A 14,845-nucleotide genomic window follows, 5' to 3' on the forward strand; every position below is an offset into this window, starting at 1 on the left:
AAGAGTCCCATCTTTGATATTCGCAGTGATCAAACTGTATCTTTCTGTAATTCCATGGCCATTGGAGTTTCAAAATATATGATTCCAACCCTTGTAATCTTTTTGAAGGCAAAGTTTGATTTTGGGTTTTTCTTCAAGCAGCATTTGCTTATACATTTTCAACCTTCCAGTTAATAATATGTTGCTATACTTTCCAAGAAAGTTGCCTGAATTATTTCTGAAGACCCTGTCTTTAAATTTGGCTGTTCCCTGCTAATGAATGCCGTCACATGCTAACAAGCTGTCCTTGTAAATCAGATTTTCATGACTCTGTCCTTAATAAATCTAATTAATGGGAAAACAAAAAACAGGAACCACTAGCTAATATAGCTGAAAAGGACACTTCACTCTTGGGGTCCAAAAACTCAATGGCAGGGAAGAGAAGTGAACCCCTTGGCAGGAGGTTAAGTCTGTATCAGGGAAGAAGGTTTGTAGAAATTAAACATGGGATCCACAAAATATGTATGCTTGGTGGGTCAATGTGTTAGAATTTTATGTTTATATACAGATGAATGTATTGCAAAGGAATAGTAGTTTCTGATAATGGTCTAATCCTTATTGGCAAGGCACTGCTACCTCCTTGGCTGTTCTATAATCCTCACTCCTAGTACAATTACTCTGTGGTATATAGGTAAAGTATTAGATACAGATATGTATCCTACAAGATTCCTTTAATTTTTTATAAATTTTTTTTATATATTTGGTGAGTCGAACCTCTATTTTTATATTTATCATATATGTATTGAACACATACTTAAAAAAAAGAAAAGAATGGAAAACAACATACAATGTATATATACGTCAAAGGTATATATATTATGAATCAAGATGATACATCCATGGACCCCACATCACCACATCAGCCATTATCAGATAGCTTGAAGCATGTCCCCCTCAACTGGTGAATCACTACACTGTCAATGAACAGTAATTCAGTTCAACCAACATGCTGGCCACCTTGATCACCAGCCATGTGATTACACTAGAAAATTTGAACATTTCCCTCATCACCCATCTCCCTCTTCACCTTGCCCTATTTTGGCCATATAGAAATAACCCCCATTGATCAGCTTTCCTTCTCTTTTTTTCTTGCAAATTATGTTATACTAAAGACAAAGTTACATACTCTCCCTCTTTTCCAATTCAATGTATTACCCTTCAATCTCATAATCAAGTAATTAGCAAATCTTAGTTCCAGTTTTGTACAAAAGAGTTATGTTAAAATTTTTGAATCAATTGAGTGAAATAATTTTGAGTATTCTCTATAATTTGGCTGGACTAGTCAGGGCTGCAATTCTGTCTGGCAATGGGACAGAGTCATCCCCAACTGCTACCCTTCAATGTAGAAATAGGACAATGCAAACAATAATTGTAGGAGAGTGAGGGTGAGAAAGTTTGAATAACAATAATGAAGCAAGGAGGGGGAAAAATGTGGCTAAAGGATATGATTCTGTCCAGACAGATGCTCAAAAGTCCACAAGCATGACAACAACAGTCCCCCCCTCTCCCCTTTCCCATCTCTTTCTCCATAATGAAAATTTGAAACATAAAAAAAGAAGAGCAGAACATATGCTCCTTGGGATTCCATGCGAGTCTGCCTAATCTTTGTATGATGACCTGTTTTGGGATTCTGCAGCAATTTTCAAGTTTCATATCTGTACTCTCAAGTTGAACTTGATGTCACATTAATGGTTGCAAAATCATGAAAAGGGACTAATAGAAAGAGAACATAGAGAGGGTTTGAACTTTAACTCTTTCTTTTGAATGTAAATTTTGAATACTGATAAGATATTAACTTCGTTAGTAGGGTCGGATAGACCATTTCTTACTAAAAATTAACTCAAATATCTGAGTATTGTTTGATGAGCAGCCAGCAAGAGATAGTTGAGCTTGAGCTGTATGCAAATAAGGTCACAGGAAATATGCCTCATTCCAGCATATCAGAGTGCATGTTACCACCATGTTGTCAAGTCAATGGATTCGGCCATCAGTCTTTGACTTAAGATTTTGCAATTATCTTTCCTTTGTCCCTTTCCAGAGGAGCCATGATATGACTTTAAAAAGTGATAAACAGAATTATGAGCAATGCATCCAAATCATTTTGAGTTCTTTGTAACTCTCACCAATGACTAGTTCTGCTATCGAAAAAGAAGTATATTCACATGGAAAAACAAAATGAAAGAGAATGGAGGGGTTTGTTAAAATGATCATCAATTATTTAATCATCAGTAACTTGATACACTGCTATTGGTAACTAGATCTAGGGGGTAAAGTGGTTGGCCTTAAAAACATTGCCAAATAAAATCCTAAAAGTATATGAATATACTAAGTTAAGCATTTACCAGACATGAATACATCCTATTCATGAATCATAAGAGAAGAGGGTTTCGGTGCTTTACATGAAATACAAGACAACTTTTGTCACAGTTTAGAAGTGAGCGATGATTTAATATGTACGAAATATAAGTGTAAGGCACTAGCAGTATGGATGGATGTCAAGGCTCTGTGGAAGGGGAGAGATATTGACGCCATTCTTCAGGTGTCCCATTTCTCTTCCTCAACATCCTTATTGCTGCACTTGTTAGGGGTATGGCAAGTATGTCATAATCCTTTGGGACCTGGACAATCAAGGGGACAAGATCGTAGTTCTCAAAGACGAAATCGTTGTCATGTTAATAGCCATCTATCAAAAGTTAATGCAGAAAAACTTGAGATTTTTCATGATTATCTCAATGTCATCCTTTTGTTCATTCACATCTAGAAAAGAGACAAAGGTGATGCCATCTGTGGACTATGCTCTTCTCTCTCTCTCTCTCTCTCTCCATCTCTTTTTTTGTTTGCCAAAGGCTATCTATAGCTGGAAAACCCAGTTTCCCGTACACGATTTTACACAAATGAAGCTTGTGCAGTTTCATGAGAGTAGGTGAAATACCTTGGGGACCTTAATCAGCTTCATATTTGCTTCCTCCAGAGTTTTTTGACCCTTCTTTGAATTGCACTTGGCACAAGCAGCGACCTGTACCAGACACACAAAAGATAAAACTATAAAGATTTGTACATTCATGGTGGTTAGAACTGGGACATCTTAAACTCTCTTTCAATCAGGTTTCCTATGGTTCCAGAACATAAAACAAAGTAGAAAACAAATCCCTCATTCATAATTAAGACTATGGGTTGGTTTGACAAAAGTGTTTTTATTGAAATGTTTAAAGTAATGGCAATCAAATGTAGCTCTTCATCAAAATTTTCTGTCATTTCATCCAAACTAATAAAAGGAAGAACCAATAGCTTCATAAAAGATTATAAATCTTCGAAGACCAAAAATGTTTCTGCATTTTAACACCTCTAGTCATCTTCCACAGATTCCCCGTACAATGTTCCCCATCTTTTCTCAAAACTTGTCCTGCTTATATGTTTAATAAATAATTAGTAGGAAAGAAGCAAACAACTTTGAGCCACGAAGATGTAGGATTATTTTCATAGCATGAATATTTTTGTGAGAAAGACTAAGCAACAAAAACGTTGTGTGTTTTACTGGAGAAAAAGAAACTTTCTTCCTCTTTGTTGTACTCTTGTATCACATTCTTCCTTTGTGTTTACTTCTTCTTAGTCTTGATTTTCAGTCAGATGAAAGGAAAATACATGACAGCAATGTATTTAACTCTTAAGCACCAATTGTAAGCTCAAACAAGAATAAATGGGGTAATCCACAAATATTGAATGACCTATCTGTTTAATTGGTCATCTTACCAGATTTTCCCATTTCCATTCCCCTCCTCTTGCAACTGGCAGAACATGGTCTATGGTCAAGTTCTCATGAGCAGAACAATACCTGTTGACAAAGGAAAAGCTTCGTTGTAAGGAAACAAACAATTGCCACTGAACTGAATTGATAAGAGATCTTTCTTTGATACAGGAAGGAACAAGAAGTACAGAGGGTTGATTTAGAAATTATAATTACAATTATATATAATGTATGGGAAAACGAGAACACAGAAACAGGAGATTTACTTATTTTGATTTAGAAAAGTGTGAAAATTTTGTAGAACAAGAAAAGTTTCAATTAAAGAGTTAGAAAGAATTGACTGAAAAAGTGTCTGAGAGGTCAAGCAAATATGAGAGGTACAAGTCAATAAATTGAACCCAAAAATTTAGTAACAATAGGTCCAATGTTTTCTCTCAGTTCTGAAGTTACACATGCATATTGAGCAACCTCCACATCATAACATAGCAACATAATTAGCACAAATTTTTGAACATATACCCTCAAGATATCACTAATGTTATTTACCAGTTGATGTCTACAAAAGCTAGTGGTTTGTTTCTCATACTCAAAGATTTAGAGGGACAAACTTTGTGACCTAAAACAGGATTATATCCTATTTGTTGATGTGATAAGGTTAACTTGATAAGGGTAGTTTTTATGAGCACTTGTGACAAGTGTAATTGTAAACAACTTACTGACAAGTGAAGTTGTCCCTAAATAGAACATTTTTGCGGCTAAGATTGGTTCTGATTCTTCTTCTCTTAACAACTTGCAGTAGATGGGGAACCTGGAAGAGTAAAGAATTAAGTCAATTCAAGTAGACTAAGTCATGTATGAAGATAAGGAACCTTAAGAAGAGAAGGTAAAGAGCCTTAAGCAGAGAAGTAGTGAAGCAACGAGAAAGTAATGGCGATAGAAAATTGCAAGAAGGATGCCACAGATCACAATAAATGATAAATGGTCCTCAACTTCATACCCTTAACACAGCTGGTATATAGAAAGATCCACTTGGAGAGTTCACGGTCTGATCATAATACTCTAGAACATCGGCCTGGATAAAAGCAAGGTAACTTAAATGCTGAAAAGAAGAATTCTATATGAAAAGGCAAAGAAGTAGATGAAGAGGTAATGCGTTATAAGTGTTTAAACAAGTAACCAATCAAAACGTAAAAATTACTTCATGTACTACAGATGAGCTATCTACAGTAAACATTGAGATTCTTGTTATTTTTTGTAGGGGAAATCTGACACTAACCTACCACCATGCTTTTCAGACATTTTATCTTATCATATAATGAAAGGGAAAACAACAGGTACTCCAAATTATAAGGAAATCACCCTTCACTAGCTTTCGTCATGTTGGATAACAATTTTAAAGAAGTAAACAACTGCAATAGCTGAAAACTAAAAAGCCTCACATGACTTCCAGCCAAACATCTAAAATGAAAAGGTGAGCCACAGTAGTTCAACCTTCTCCATGAACTCCAAACATATAGCACGCTTCCAGCAGACAACATTGACGGGCCTGGCAGGGGGTAACAAATGAGCAGATTAAAATCAAAACAAAACTAAGAAAGTAAGCCTAAATTATTAGAGAAGTAGCAAGAAAAGGCATATCATGTTGCGGGTTGAACACCAGGGAAAATGCTGTCAAATAATTAGCCATATGAACACCTTGAGAGAATTAATTGAGTTACTTCCTGATAATCAGCCACCAGACCCCTTTCAGATATTTCTAAACAGTGATAATTGATAACCTATAATACTGATTAGAGAAAATTGGAGAATGTAAGAATGGAATGGCAGAAAGCTAATACATTAAGCAACAGAGAAGCATCTCTTTTAGACAAATAGTTTTGTTTAGCTTCAGGACTATAATTAATTTATTGAGCAATGGCCTTTGTTACATATTATTCAATATTCATTAGTTTACTGCATTCCCTTTCAAATCAGTTACAGAAACAAAAGATGAGAAGAATAAGTGCAAAAAGCTAAATCCATAACTCCGAGAAGGCAAGAACCCATGTTTCTAACAAATACCCAGCTGAAATAACAAAACAAAGCATCAAATCAAACAAGAAAAGATGAGTAGTTAAGAAGTGTTTTTACCTGTAAGAGATATCCAAAACAAGACCTCTAAAACAAGCCAAATTGCCAGTCTCAAAGTCACTATCATAATCCTCTTCATCATAAAATCCTTCATCACTCATGTTCGGACGAACCTTTGCATTAAATTTGCTGCCTTTCTTCAAAGAAGAAGAGAAGTATTGTCTTGTGGCTGTAGAACCAAGAAACCTGAGCCTACGCTGAGCCTGAAGTGATTTTAACCCACCAGAACCACCAAAAACATTGCTAACAAGCTTATAATGAAAAGGGTCTTTTGGTTCAACCCCATCACCATGAAAGAGCAGCTTCAAACGTCCTTGCGGGGTGAATTGAGCCATTAACTACAACCAAGATTTTGCTCTAGTTCTCAGAAGCTTGTTTATGGTAGTTAATGTTGTTGTTCCAGGATGCTTTAGTACCAAACACAGAGAGAAAAGAGAGCAAGGAACCGTTTCTATTTCTTGGAAGAAAGAACCGAAAGAGAAAGGAAAGGCTTGAGTTTCAAAGAAAAAACCGTTGCCACAAAATATTTTGGCATGTGCTCCCGCTGCACAGGGAATATCTTCTTCACATTCAACTAAATGACAAATATACCCACCTTTCTCTGTTTTCCTTCAAATTTTCACAAGAGCAAGAAGGACCATAGCTTTTTAGTCTTTTAGACTAGTATAAATTGGAAGATAGTGGGAAGGTCCATGGAACATTAGATGTAGAATTCCCAAGTAAAAGGGAAACTAAAAATCTTATTAAGTCACTCTTCTCTTCAATCAAGTCTTGAGTTATTTTACCTTATCCAATGTTTGCACGTACATCCAAATGAAAGAATAAAAGGCAAAAATGAAAAGTGTCAATCAAGTAACATTACATATATTTCCAAGTTTTTCTTCTTTCTCTAAAATCTAATTTACAAGGTTTCAGCATTTTCTAACACAGGAGGTACAAATTAATAATATGGTATAGTTTTCAGCAAACATGCCAACCTAGAATAAAGAGTGTCAAGGGTCAAAATTGGAATGAAGTCTCTATTATTTAAATAAAATGTCTACAACAGGTAACCCTGATGTTCCTTTCAGTCTGCTCCTTCCCTCCCAGATTACTAATTACACGATGATTTGCATCCCTGTAAGTGCTGGAAGGGTAATAGATCAAGACTAAAAGTTCTTTTAAGGAAAACAGACAACCCCATATGACAACCACAGCCAAAAAGCCATGTGCCAATCCCCCATTCTTCATATATTCACACTTCAAATCCAACTCCCACCACCATGGCAGAGAAAAACCCACTATCCACAACAGAGTCAAGGTCCCATTCGTATGTATATCTGTCAGCGAATTAAGGATCAGTCAGAGGCCATTTTCAAAACATTCTTATGCAATAAATGAAAGAGGTAACACTAGTCAATCACTTCAGAGAGAAAGATAGGTGTAGCTTCCTACCATTGCTGGTTCTTCCTGAACTCCGTAAGGACAGGATATATATTCTCAAAGGCTGTGTATGTCTCATCTCTCACCTGTGACAGTCAAATAAAGAGAATTAGTAATTCCACCAGAGTGAGCATGCATAAGAGATGAACAAAGGCTTAATAATCACCTTAGCACCAGTGATCACAATCTTCCCTGACACAAAAATAAGAAGTACAATCTTCGGTTGTTTCATTCGATAGATCAGGCCTGGAAATAGTTCTGGCTCATACTGCGTTAAAACACATTAAAATAAGTTCCAATCCTTGATCAAAACAAACAAGTCTTGACATCAACAAACATGTCTCTATTATCTACACTTGTACCCAAAAGAACGAAATCTAAGAATTACAAGCCCAAACTTATCTTCATGTTATCAATGCTGTTTAACTTTGTTGCAATTTATGTTTTAAAGTAAATTTACTGAAAATTTTAACCATCATCCCCTGGGCTTAACAGCTATAAGGGCCAGTAAGTCAAATTTAAAAGGCTCACAGAAAAAGACTTAGTACGTGCATACTGCATGCACACATAGAAAAGGGCACAGGCAGTCAGGCACTCAAACCTGAGGATCCCAAATGCCCACCTAGAAACATGCATATACAGTGTTCTTATATAAAAGGAAACTACTCAATGAACAATGACCACCACTTACACTTGAAAAGGCACCATGGGAGTATGCAAGACCTTCAAGTCGGATAGGGAATTTGACATCACAGGACCCAACAATGTTCTGAATTTTGAAGTCCTGTCGATCACAACAAAGATGGTAAAAAAACAAGGATGGAAAAATACCATTGAAGGAGGAATATGAGCCCATACATGTGATTTTATTAACATGTTTTGCATGAGACAAAAGGGAAGAAATAGTGTAAGTACCTTAAACTTAGCAGGAAAACCAAGCTTTTGGATGATTCTGGCATACTGAAAGCACAAAAATAATGTTAGTTGGCCAACTTCATGATTGCATCCACCTATGCTAATGATAAGAATAAATATCACCAATCTAAATGACCTCTAACATGGTTCACAAACAGAATTAAATGACAAGCATCTCAAAGAAAAATATATACCTTCCTTGCGGCCAATTTAGACTGCTGTTCGCTTTTGGCACCAGTACAGACCTGAAGAAGCAAGGCAAACTGTTTTAGTATATCAATAATTGAACAATAACAACATGCTTAGGCTCAAACAATTGGTGCAAGCACTAATTATTTACTAAATAATTTACAACAACCGAATAAATACATATGTGTAATTTCCAATAAGAAAGAAATTACCATCTTTCCAGAAGCAAAAATCAAAGCTGTAGTTTTAGGCTCCCTGATTCTCATAATGACAGCAGCAAAACGCTGTACGGTCATTTTATAAATAAATGGGTTAGCAGCCACATAACAACAGCAGCATCAGAAGCTGCACAAACAAAAAAAAACAAATATTACTAAAATTTAACCATCCCCTGTATACCTTAGGATTGTATTCTGCATTTCGTGCTTGCAGAGCAATTTGCTTAAGATCCAACTTGCAGTCTAAGTTCACAGTCGATACAATGTTCCTAGAAACACAGTAAGGCTAATACTAAGATTTCCAGATATCAACTGCAGTCAAAACCCAATCTATAAGGGATTAAGAGCACAATTCTAATAGAAGTTAAAAGAAACTTCCATCTTTTGCTTTTCTTAAAAGTTTTAATATGGATTCACACTTAGTTGAAGAATCATTACAACTTTACAAGCACAGAAAAGATATATGCTCCGATGCAAAACTTCTGACAAGTCTTAGCTCTAGTAAAGAAATTTTGCCAAATGCAACAGTTTTCAACCTCCCATTAAGATCAGTTAATGTCTTGCAATCAGGCTTAAAACAAGTCAAGCCCCTTACAATTTATTGGGCTAGCCAATTCCACTTAAAAACAAGACTGAAGTGTAATACGTGGTTAAACCAGTTGAGTTCAAGTGGTATATTCTTTCGCTCACAAGCTGGCGGGCCATGCTTAAGTTATGACATTTGTTGTTATTTATATTATTACTCACCTTATTGAATTACCCACCATCCATATCTAAGACACTCAACTACTATATCATGTACAATAAAGAAAACATGAACCAGAATTAATCCAAATCTACTCAAATCTTTCAGTTAATAGATTACAAAGTCATGCTTAAATGTCCTTGAAATTTCAATAAGGGCACACTCAAGAAAAATCAATTTCTTTACAAACAAAAACAAATCCTTTACAAGAAAAATCAATTTCTTTACACTCTTTTCAACATACACAAACACCACAAGCTCACATCGGATATCCCCTAATTCCACCTTCTTCTTACCACAATCCAATCAAAACCATCTCCAATACCAATACCCTTGCACAACCCTACACTAGAAGCACCTATCCACAAACTTCTCTCATCATCAAAAGGTCAAGCATGAATTACATGTCACTCACATATCCATAAAAACACCCTTTTCAGAATGATTTAATTGACTACCTGTCTCCAAAACCCAAAGATCAGCCCTATGCAGACAATCTGCTCAGCCAAATCACATCCCATTCAACTCAAAAAATCTCACAGACCCATATCCCAAAAACACTTTTTTTCCAACGATTTAATTAAAACCCACGTCCAATAACACCTAAGAGATCCGCCCCATCCACTAACCCAGTCAACCAAATCTTAAGCATATATACGTTTATACACAAAGAAAAAATTACACGTGTCAAAATTTAAGACAAGAGAGGCAAAAAGAAGACTTACTGAAGAGTGGGAACAATGCCAGATGGGTGCTTGGAAAGATCCACTGGCTGGCTCCCTTCCAAGCCACCTTGTTCTGCCATTCTCCTTTTTGTTCCTCACCCGAAATACCCAAAAAGAAACCCACCAAAAGTTTCCCCAAAAAATTTCTGGGTTCTTCTCTAAATTCCAGAAATCAAGAAACCCAGATCCAATTTCAACCCAAATCTATCAAATTCAAGACGTTTAACAGAAATTAGAGTTTCAAAAGGGGTAAATCTACAAACTTTGGAGGGAATGAAGAGAATACCCAAAATTAAACAAACAGATCCAATTTTACCCAAATCTAATTAAATTCAACACCTTTTTGAAGAGGAAAAAAATCAAAAATTAGGGAATTTAAAGGGGTAAATCAACAAAAATGGGAGGGAAAATAGAGGGAAAGTGTTTGAACAGAAGAGTCCTTTATAGGTTTTTGTTCGTTCGAGTATATATAAGAGAAGGAGAGGAAGACAGAAAAGGATTTGGATTTTGAGAGGTCTCGTTTTGATGATGAGGTTTTTGAGAGTTAGGTTTATAAAAGAAAGAGAGAGGCGGTGGTTCAATCGTGTTGGCATTTTGTACCCTAGATCGCCATATTTATAGACGTTGACTCCATTAGCCGGTTAACCCGCACGAGTTACCGGTTGTTGCCGGTTATGTTGGGAAAGAGCTGAGACAAGCAATGTTTTCATGTGATTTTTCTTTTCTTACAAGTTTCTGGAAGGGTAGATTCGGATATTTCCATGGGAATTGTTCCCAAAGGGCTGATTCAAGATTTTGCCCTCTTTTGTTGATGGGTTGCTTTTAGTTTTGTGGGCTTGGATTTTTTTGGCTTGGTGGGCTTTAATTACCATCTTAGCCTTGCTCGTGATAAAACGATATCAAATTTAATCTGAACTCGATTTCGATATCAAGTCAAGTATTCCAATTGATCGAATAACCAGCGTATCGTAAATTCAAAGTGAAAAAGAATGTTACAGAATCTAATATGGAATAAGTAAGAGGGTCTTGTACTGCTTATCCCATATTTTTTCTTTTCTGATATGCTTTAAAATTAACATAAATGGCACATTTTATGTAAGTATCAGATAAAGCCACCATTAACACGAATGACCTGACCATTAACCCATTCGCTAGCATCAGTGGCCAAGAACCCAACAACGGGGGCAACATCCTGGCTCTGGCCAAGCCGGCCATGTGGGCACTCATCGATTGCTCTCTGCACCATTTCCTCTGTCTTACCTGCAAACTACGTATCTGTTGCAATTGGCCCTGGTGACACACAGTTTGCGGTCTTCCTTGGAGCATAAGAAAGCCCCCCTTGTGTTTACAGTGAAATGAAATATGATGTATAACTTCATAATCTATTTAACTCATACACGATCTTACGTTCTTGGACTTGTTAGCATAGCATTGTTACCTCAGGATTCTATCGAACTCTTCCACTGGAGTGTCGGCTACGGAGATACCCTTATCGTTGCTAACACCAGCTGAGTTGACCGAGATGTAGGGCTGGGAGTTAAAGAACTGTTCAGCTATGTCGAAGAGGGACTTGACCTGGCTAGGATCGGAGACATCGGCTTGGACTGTCAAGGCTAGTGGGGTGTTACCAAGAAAAGAAGAATTAATCTCTGCCGTCACAAGATCTGCTTGGACCTTGTTGGACGTGTAATTGATGACTAGTTTGGCTCCAAGGGAGGCCAGATGGAGAGCTATGGCTCGGCCGATGCCGCGGGAGGCACCGGTGACTATAGCTACTCGGTCATGTAGAGGGAGAGATGAGTTTGGGATGGGATTGCCACTGGTGCTGGTAGCCATGGTGCAGTACCGGTGGTCCACTAAGAAGAGTGTAACATGATCAAAATGGAACAAGAAAAGCAGTTGTCAGCTTTTTGAGTGGGTCTGAAACTAGATGTGACATGTCGAGTGGCGACAAGGAACCATTGGAAGCAGAAAAAAATATCTGTTTGATGAAGTCACAAAGTGCGTCAAAGTGGCAAAAATAGTCCTGACAAAGAAGAGGACTGAAATTGAAGGATTACTGAGCATAAATCACCAAGGGCTTGCGTTGAGTTCCATGTACACTGTCTGAATCGTGAATTTTGTATAAATAAGAGATAAAATAAATTTAAAATTTATAAATAAAAATATTTTTCTGATTTTTGAATTAGAAATGAGACTGTAATAAATGATATAAAAAAAACTCAACTGGAATTCCATGAGAAATAATGGAGTCGAAAGTACACAATTTTCGCTTACAATTAGTGGATGCCAACGGCAAAACCTACTAAACCTGACTGGATAAAGAAACGATGAACAAAGCAGCTAAGCATATTGAACGTTTGCAAATCCATGAATAGAAACTCTGTTAAGAAGCAAGGATTGACTAACCAGCAAGGGCAGAACTTTGCTTCCCTGTTATGACTCAGACACAATCATCTTACTGATATGAAGTATTTACAAACAATCCACTATTGTGCAGCAGGAGGTATTGCAGAAGACTAAATAGGCATAAAAGAGCTGTTAACTATAATGGAAGTCCCTGATTTAGAGAAGGAAAGGGGTGAGATATTACAAAAATCCATTGTCTAAATTTGTCTTCACAAGATATCATCGTATCTTGTCTGTATGGATTTGGTCCTTGATCTTCACAATGCATGTGGCATGATGTGATAAGTAATCATACATAGCCACCATTAACACGAATGATCTGCCCATTAACCCAGTCACTAGCATCAGTAGCCGAGAACCCAACAACAGGGGCAACATCATCACTCTGACCAAGCCGATTATGTGGACACTCATCGATCACTCTCTGCACCATTTCTTCACTCTTCCCTGCAAAGAACATCTCTGTTGCAATTGGCCCTGGTGCCACACAGTTTGCAGTGATGCCAGCCCCCTTGAGTTCCTTTGCCATTATTTTTATCATTGCCTCTATTGCTGCCTTTGACGCTGCGTATGCTCCAAATCCAGGCCTTAGAGCAGCCACCATTGACGATGACAGCAATATAATTCGCCCTCCACCACCACGTTTCAGCCTATTTGCTGCTTCCTTGGCGCACAAGAATGCCCCTCTCGTGTTTACACTAAAACAACATATGCAGAACTAAATAAGGTAAGGGTACTCAAGAAATGAATCTAACTTTCTTTCGCCTCAATTACATCAAAGCACAAATAAGAATTTCAGTGAATGCAGCCACCTCAAAATGTCTATAATCTCTTAACATGTTGCATCTCACCGATATGGATTCCAATACTCAAATGCAAAAGCCTGTAAATGACCCTTACCGTAACAGAAATCTATGGAGCATTAAGGAAAAAGCAGGGTATTTTTACGACTTGTTATGGTACCATGCCACCTGCAGCATGTCTAAAATTCCATGTATACTTACAACTACAGGCTATTAAAACCTACAATTTTGCAGTAATCAACCTAATTTATCAATGGATATTACTTGTTCTTCATACCAAGAGATTGACCAAGAGGTCTGAACTTCAGCAGTATGGTATGTATTAGACTCTTAATACTATTTGTTTTATATGAACACCCAAACTAGCTGATTTATGACATTGTGCACTGAGTCTTAACAACATGTGCATAGTCACATGATTCTAAGACATAACTTCCAATTCCTAAACAAAGTAAACCCCTTAATTTCAGAATTTGCATCCTTATTTTCCCATTGACCAATCAATTAAGATAATGTTCTTCACCCCAAGAAAACTACCACTGCAAAATAATGTTCCACATTTCTCCATAGTTAACTCCAATCTACTAAGCAAATTCTAAATTTCTCATATTTTTAATCAAAATCATAAAATTTTGTACAAGTGACATGAGTACCTGAAAATGCGGTCAAAGTCCTCCAAGGAAGTGTCGGCAATTTTGGGGTACTTAGGATCCAACACTCCAGCTGAGTTCACCAGGACGTGAATCTCCGAGCCAAACGCCTGCTCAGCCGAGTCAAACAAAAGCTTGACCTGGGCGGGGTCCGAAACATCCGCTTTGACCGTAACAGCTCGGGGGCTGTCACCAGGGTAACGAGTATTGATCTGGGTAGCTACGCGATCGGCTTGTTCGGAGCTCGAGGTGTAATTGATAACGAGTTTGGCACCGAGTTCAGCCAGGTGAGTGGCTATAACTCTGCCCATGCCACGAGATGACCCGGTTACTATAGCAACTCGATCTTTGAGTGGGAGAGGGTTGGTGCTGGTGGTGGTGGAAGCCATGGGAATCAAAAAAGATTAAAACTTGGAAGAAATTGAAGAAATGAGAGAGATACTGAAAATTTGGGTTTTGTATAGTATTTAATGAAAGGTGGAAAGAGTTTTGAGATTCTGAAATCTACTGTTTTCAGGAATTGCTACTTGTTACCTTATCTTTATTGTGCCAGAAGTAGCGTTTGAGTTGATATTGTCCTTGTTTCCTTGTTGGTCCTTTTTTAACCAGTTGTCCTGTTGGAGCACATTTACTGCTTGGTTGACTGGTGACTTACATCCATACCACATGATATTTCTAAAAATGGATACTTCCAAGGCTTACTAGAGTACAAAAGTACAAGGCAATGGAGAAGAGAATTGGAACTGTAATGGCTTTTTGAATCTCTCATGTCTCATCTCATATGGTTCACCATTTTGGTATCAGAATCTAAAGTTGGCAAGTTTTAGCTCTAGGGGTTAAGGGGTTAAGCTCATT

The 14,845-nt window shown here is 37.3% G+C and overlaps 3 protein-coding genes and 1 pseudogene across 3 annotated transcripts; all 4 read right to left on the minus strand.

Annotated features, from left to right (window-relative positions):
• Nucleotides 2,234-6,443, minus strand: LOC18600284. The gene is made up of 7 exons (XM_007030640.2): nt 5,915-6,443; nt 5,276-5,330; nt 4,782-4,856; nt 4,501-4,592; nt 3,790-3,871; nt 2,972-3,055; nt 2,234-2,657 (listed from the first exon to the last, which is right to left on the minus strand). Exons 1-7 carry the CDS (start codon nt 6,247-6,249, stop codon nt 2,535-2,537), a joined length of 846 nt encoding a protein of 281 aa, XP_007030702.2. The 5' UTR covers nt 6,250-6,443; the 3' UTR covers nt 2,234-2,534.
• Nucleotides 6,750-10,734, minus strand: LOC18600285 (TATA-box-binding protein). The gene is made up of 9 exons (XM_018121592.1): nt 10,129-10,734; nt 8,840-8,927; nt 8,653-8,724; nt 8,446-8,496; nt 8,252-8,296; nt 8,028-8,120; nt 7,503-7,604; nt 7,349-7,422; nt 6,750-7,233 (listed from the first exon to the last, which is right to left on the minus strand). Coding segments are annotated over exons 1-9 (606 nt in total). The 5' UTR covers nt 10,209-10,734; the 3' UTR covers nt 6,750-7,232.
• Nucleotides 11,075-12,233, minus strand: LOC108662043 (annotated as a pseudogene).
• Nucleotides 12,336-14,589, minus strand: LOC18600286 (short-chain type dehydrogenase/reductase). Its single transcript, XM_018122388.1, has 2 exons — nt 13,994-14,589; nt 12,336-13,235 (listed from the first exon to the last, which is right to left on the minus strand). The coding sequence occupies exons 1-2, from the start codon at nt 14,377-14,379 to the stop codon at nt 12,827-12,829; spliced, it is 795 nt and encodes a 264-aa protein (XP_017977877.1). The 5' UTR covers nt 14,380-14,589; the 3' UTR covers nt 12,336-12,826.

Source organism: Theobroma cacao, chromosome 5 (assembly GCF_000208745.1).
Source record: "Theobroma cacao cultivar B97-61/B2 chromosome 5, Criollo_cocoa_genome_V2, whole genome shotgun sequence".
In the NCBI taxonomy this organism is placed as follows: domain Eukaryota; kingdom Viridiplantae; phylum Streptophyta; class Magnoliopsida; order Malvales; family Malvaceae; genus Theobroma; species Theobroma cacao.

Excerpts from the sequence above, each read along its gene's own strand:
- LOC18600286 (XM_018122388.1), bottom strand. The coding sequence starts at position 14,379 with ATGGCTTCCACCACCACCAGCACCAACCCTCTCCCACTCAAAGATCGA. Across the intron at positions 13,236-13,993 it reads GACTTTGACCGCATTTTCAG|TGTAAACACGAGAGGGGCAT; the intron begins GTACTCATGTCA and ends ATGTTGTTTTAG.
- LOC18600284 (XM_007030640.2), bottom strand. The coding sequence starts at position 6,249 with ATGGCTCAATTCACCCCGCAAGGACGTTTGAAGCTGCTCTTTCATGGT. Across the intron at positions 5,331-5,914 it reads GTTTTGGATATCTCTTACAG|GCCCGTCAATGTTGTCTGCT; the intron begins GTAAAAACACTT and ends ACCCCCTGCCAG. Across the intron at positions 4,857-5,275 it reads GTTTGGAGTTCATGGAGAAG|GCCGATGTTCTAGAGTATTA; the intron begins GTTGAACTACTG and ends GCTTTTATCCAG.
- LOC18600285 (XM_018121592.1), bottom strand. The coding sequence starts at position 10,208 with ATGGCAGAACAAGGTGGCTTGGAAGGGAGCCAGCCAGTGGATCTTTCC. Across the intron at positions 8,297-8,445 it reads CTAAATTGGCCGCAAGGAAG|TATGCCAGAATCATCCAAAA; the intron begins GTATATATTTTT and ends TTGTGCTTTCAG. Across the intron at positions 7,423-7,502 it reads TTGTGATCACTGGTGCTAAG|GTGAGAGATGAGACATACAC; the intron begins GTGATTATTAAG and ends TGACTGTCACAG.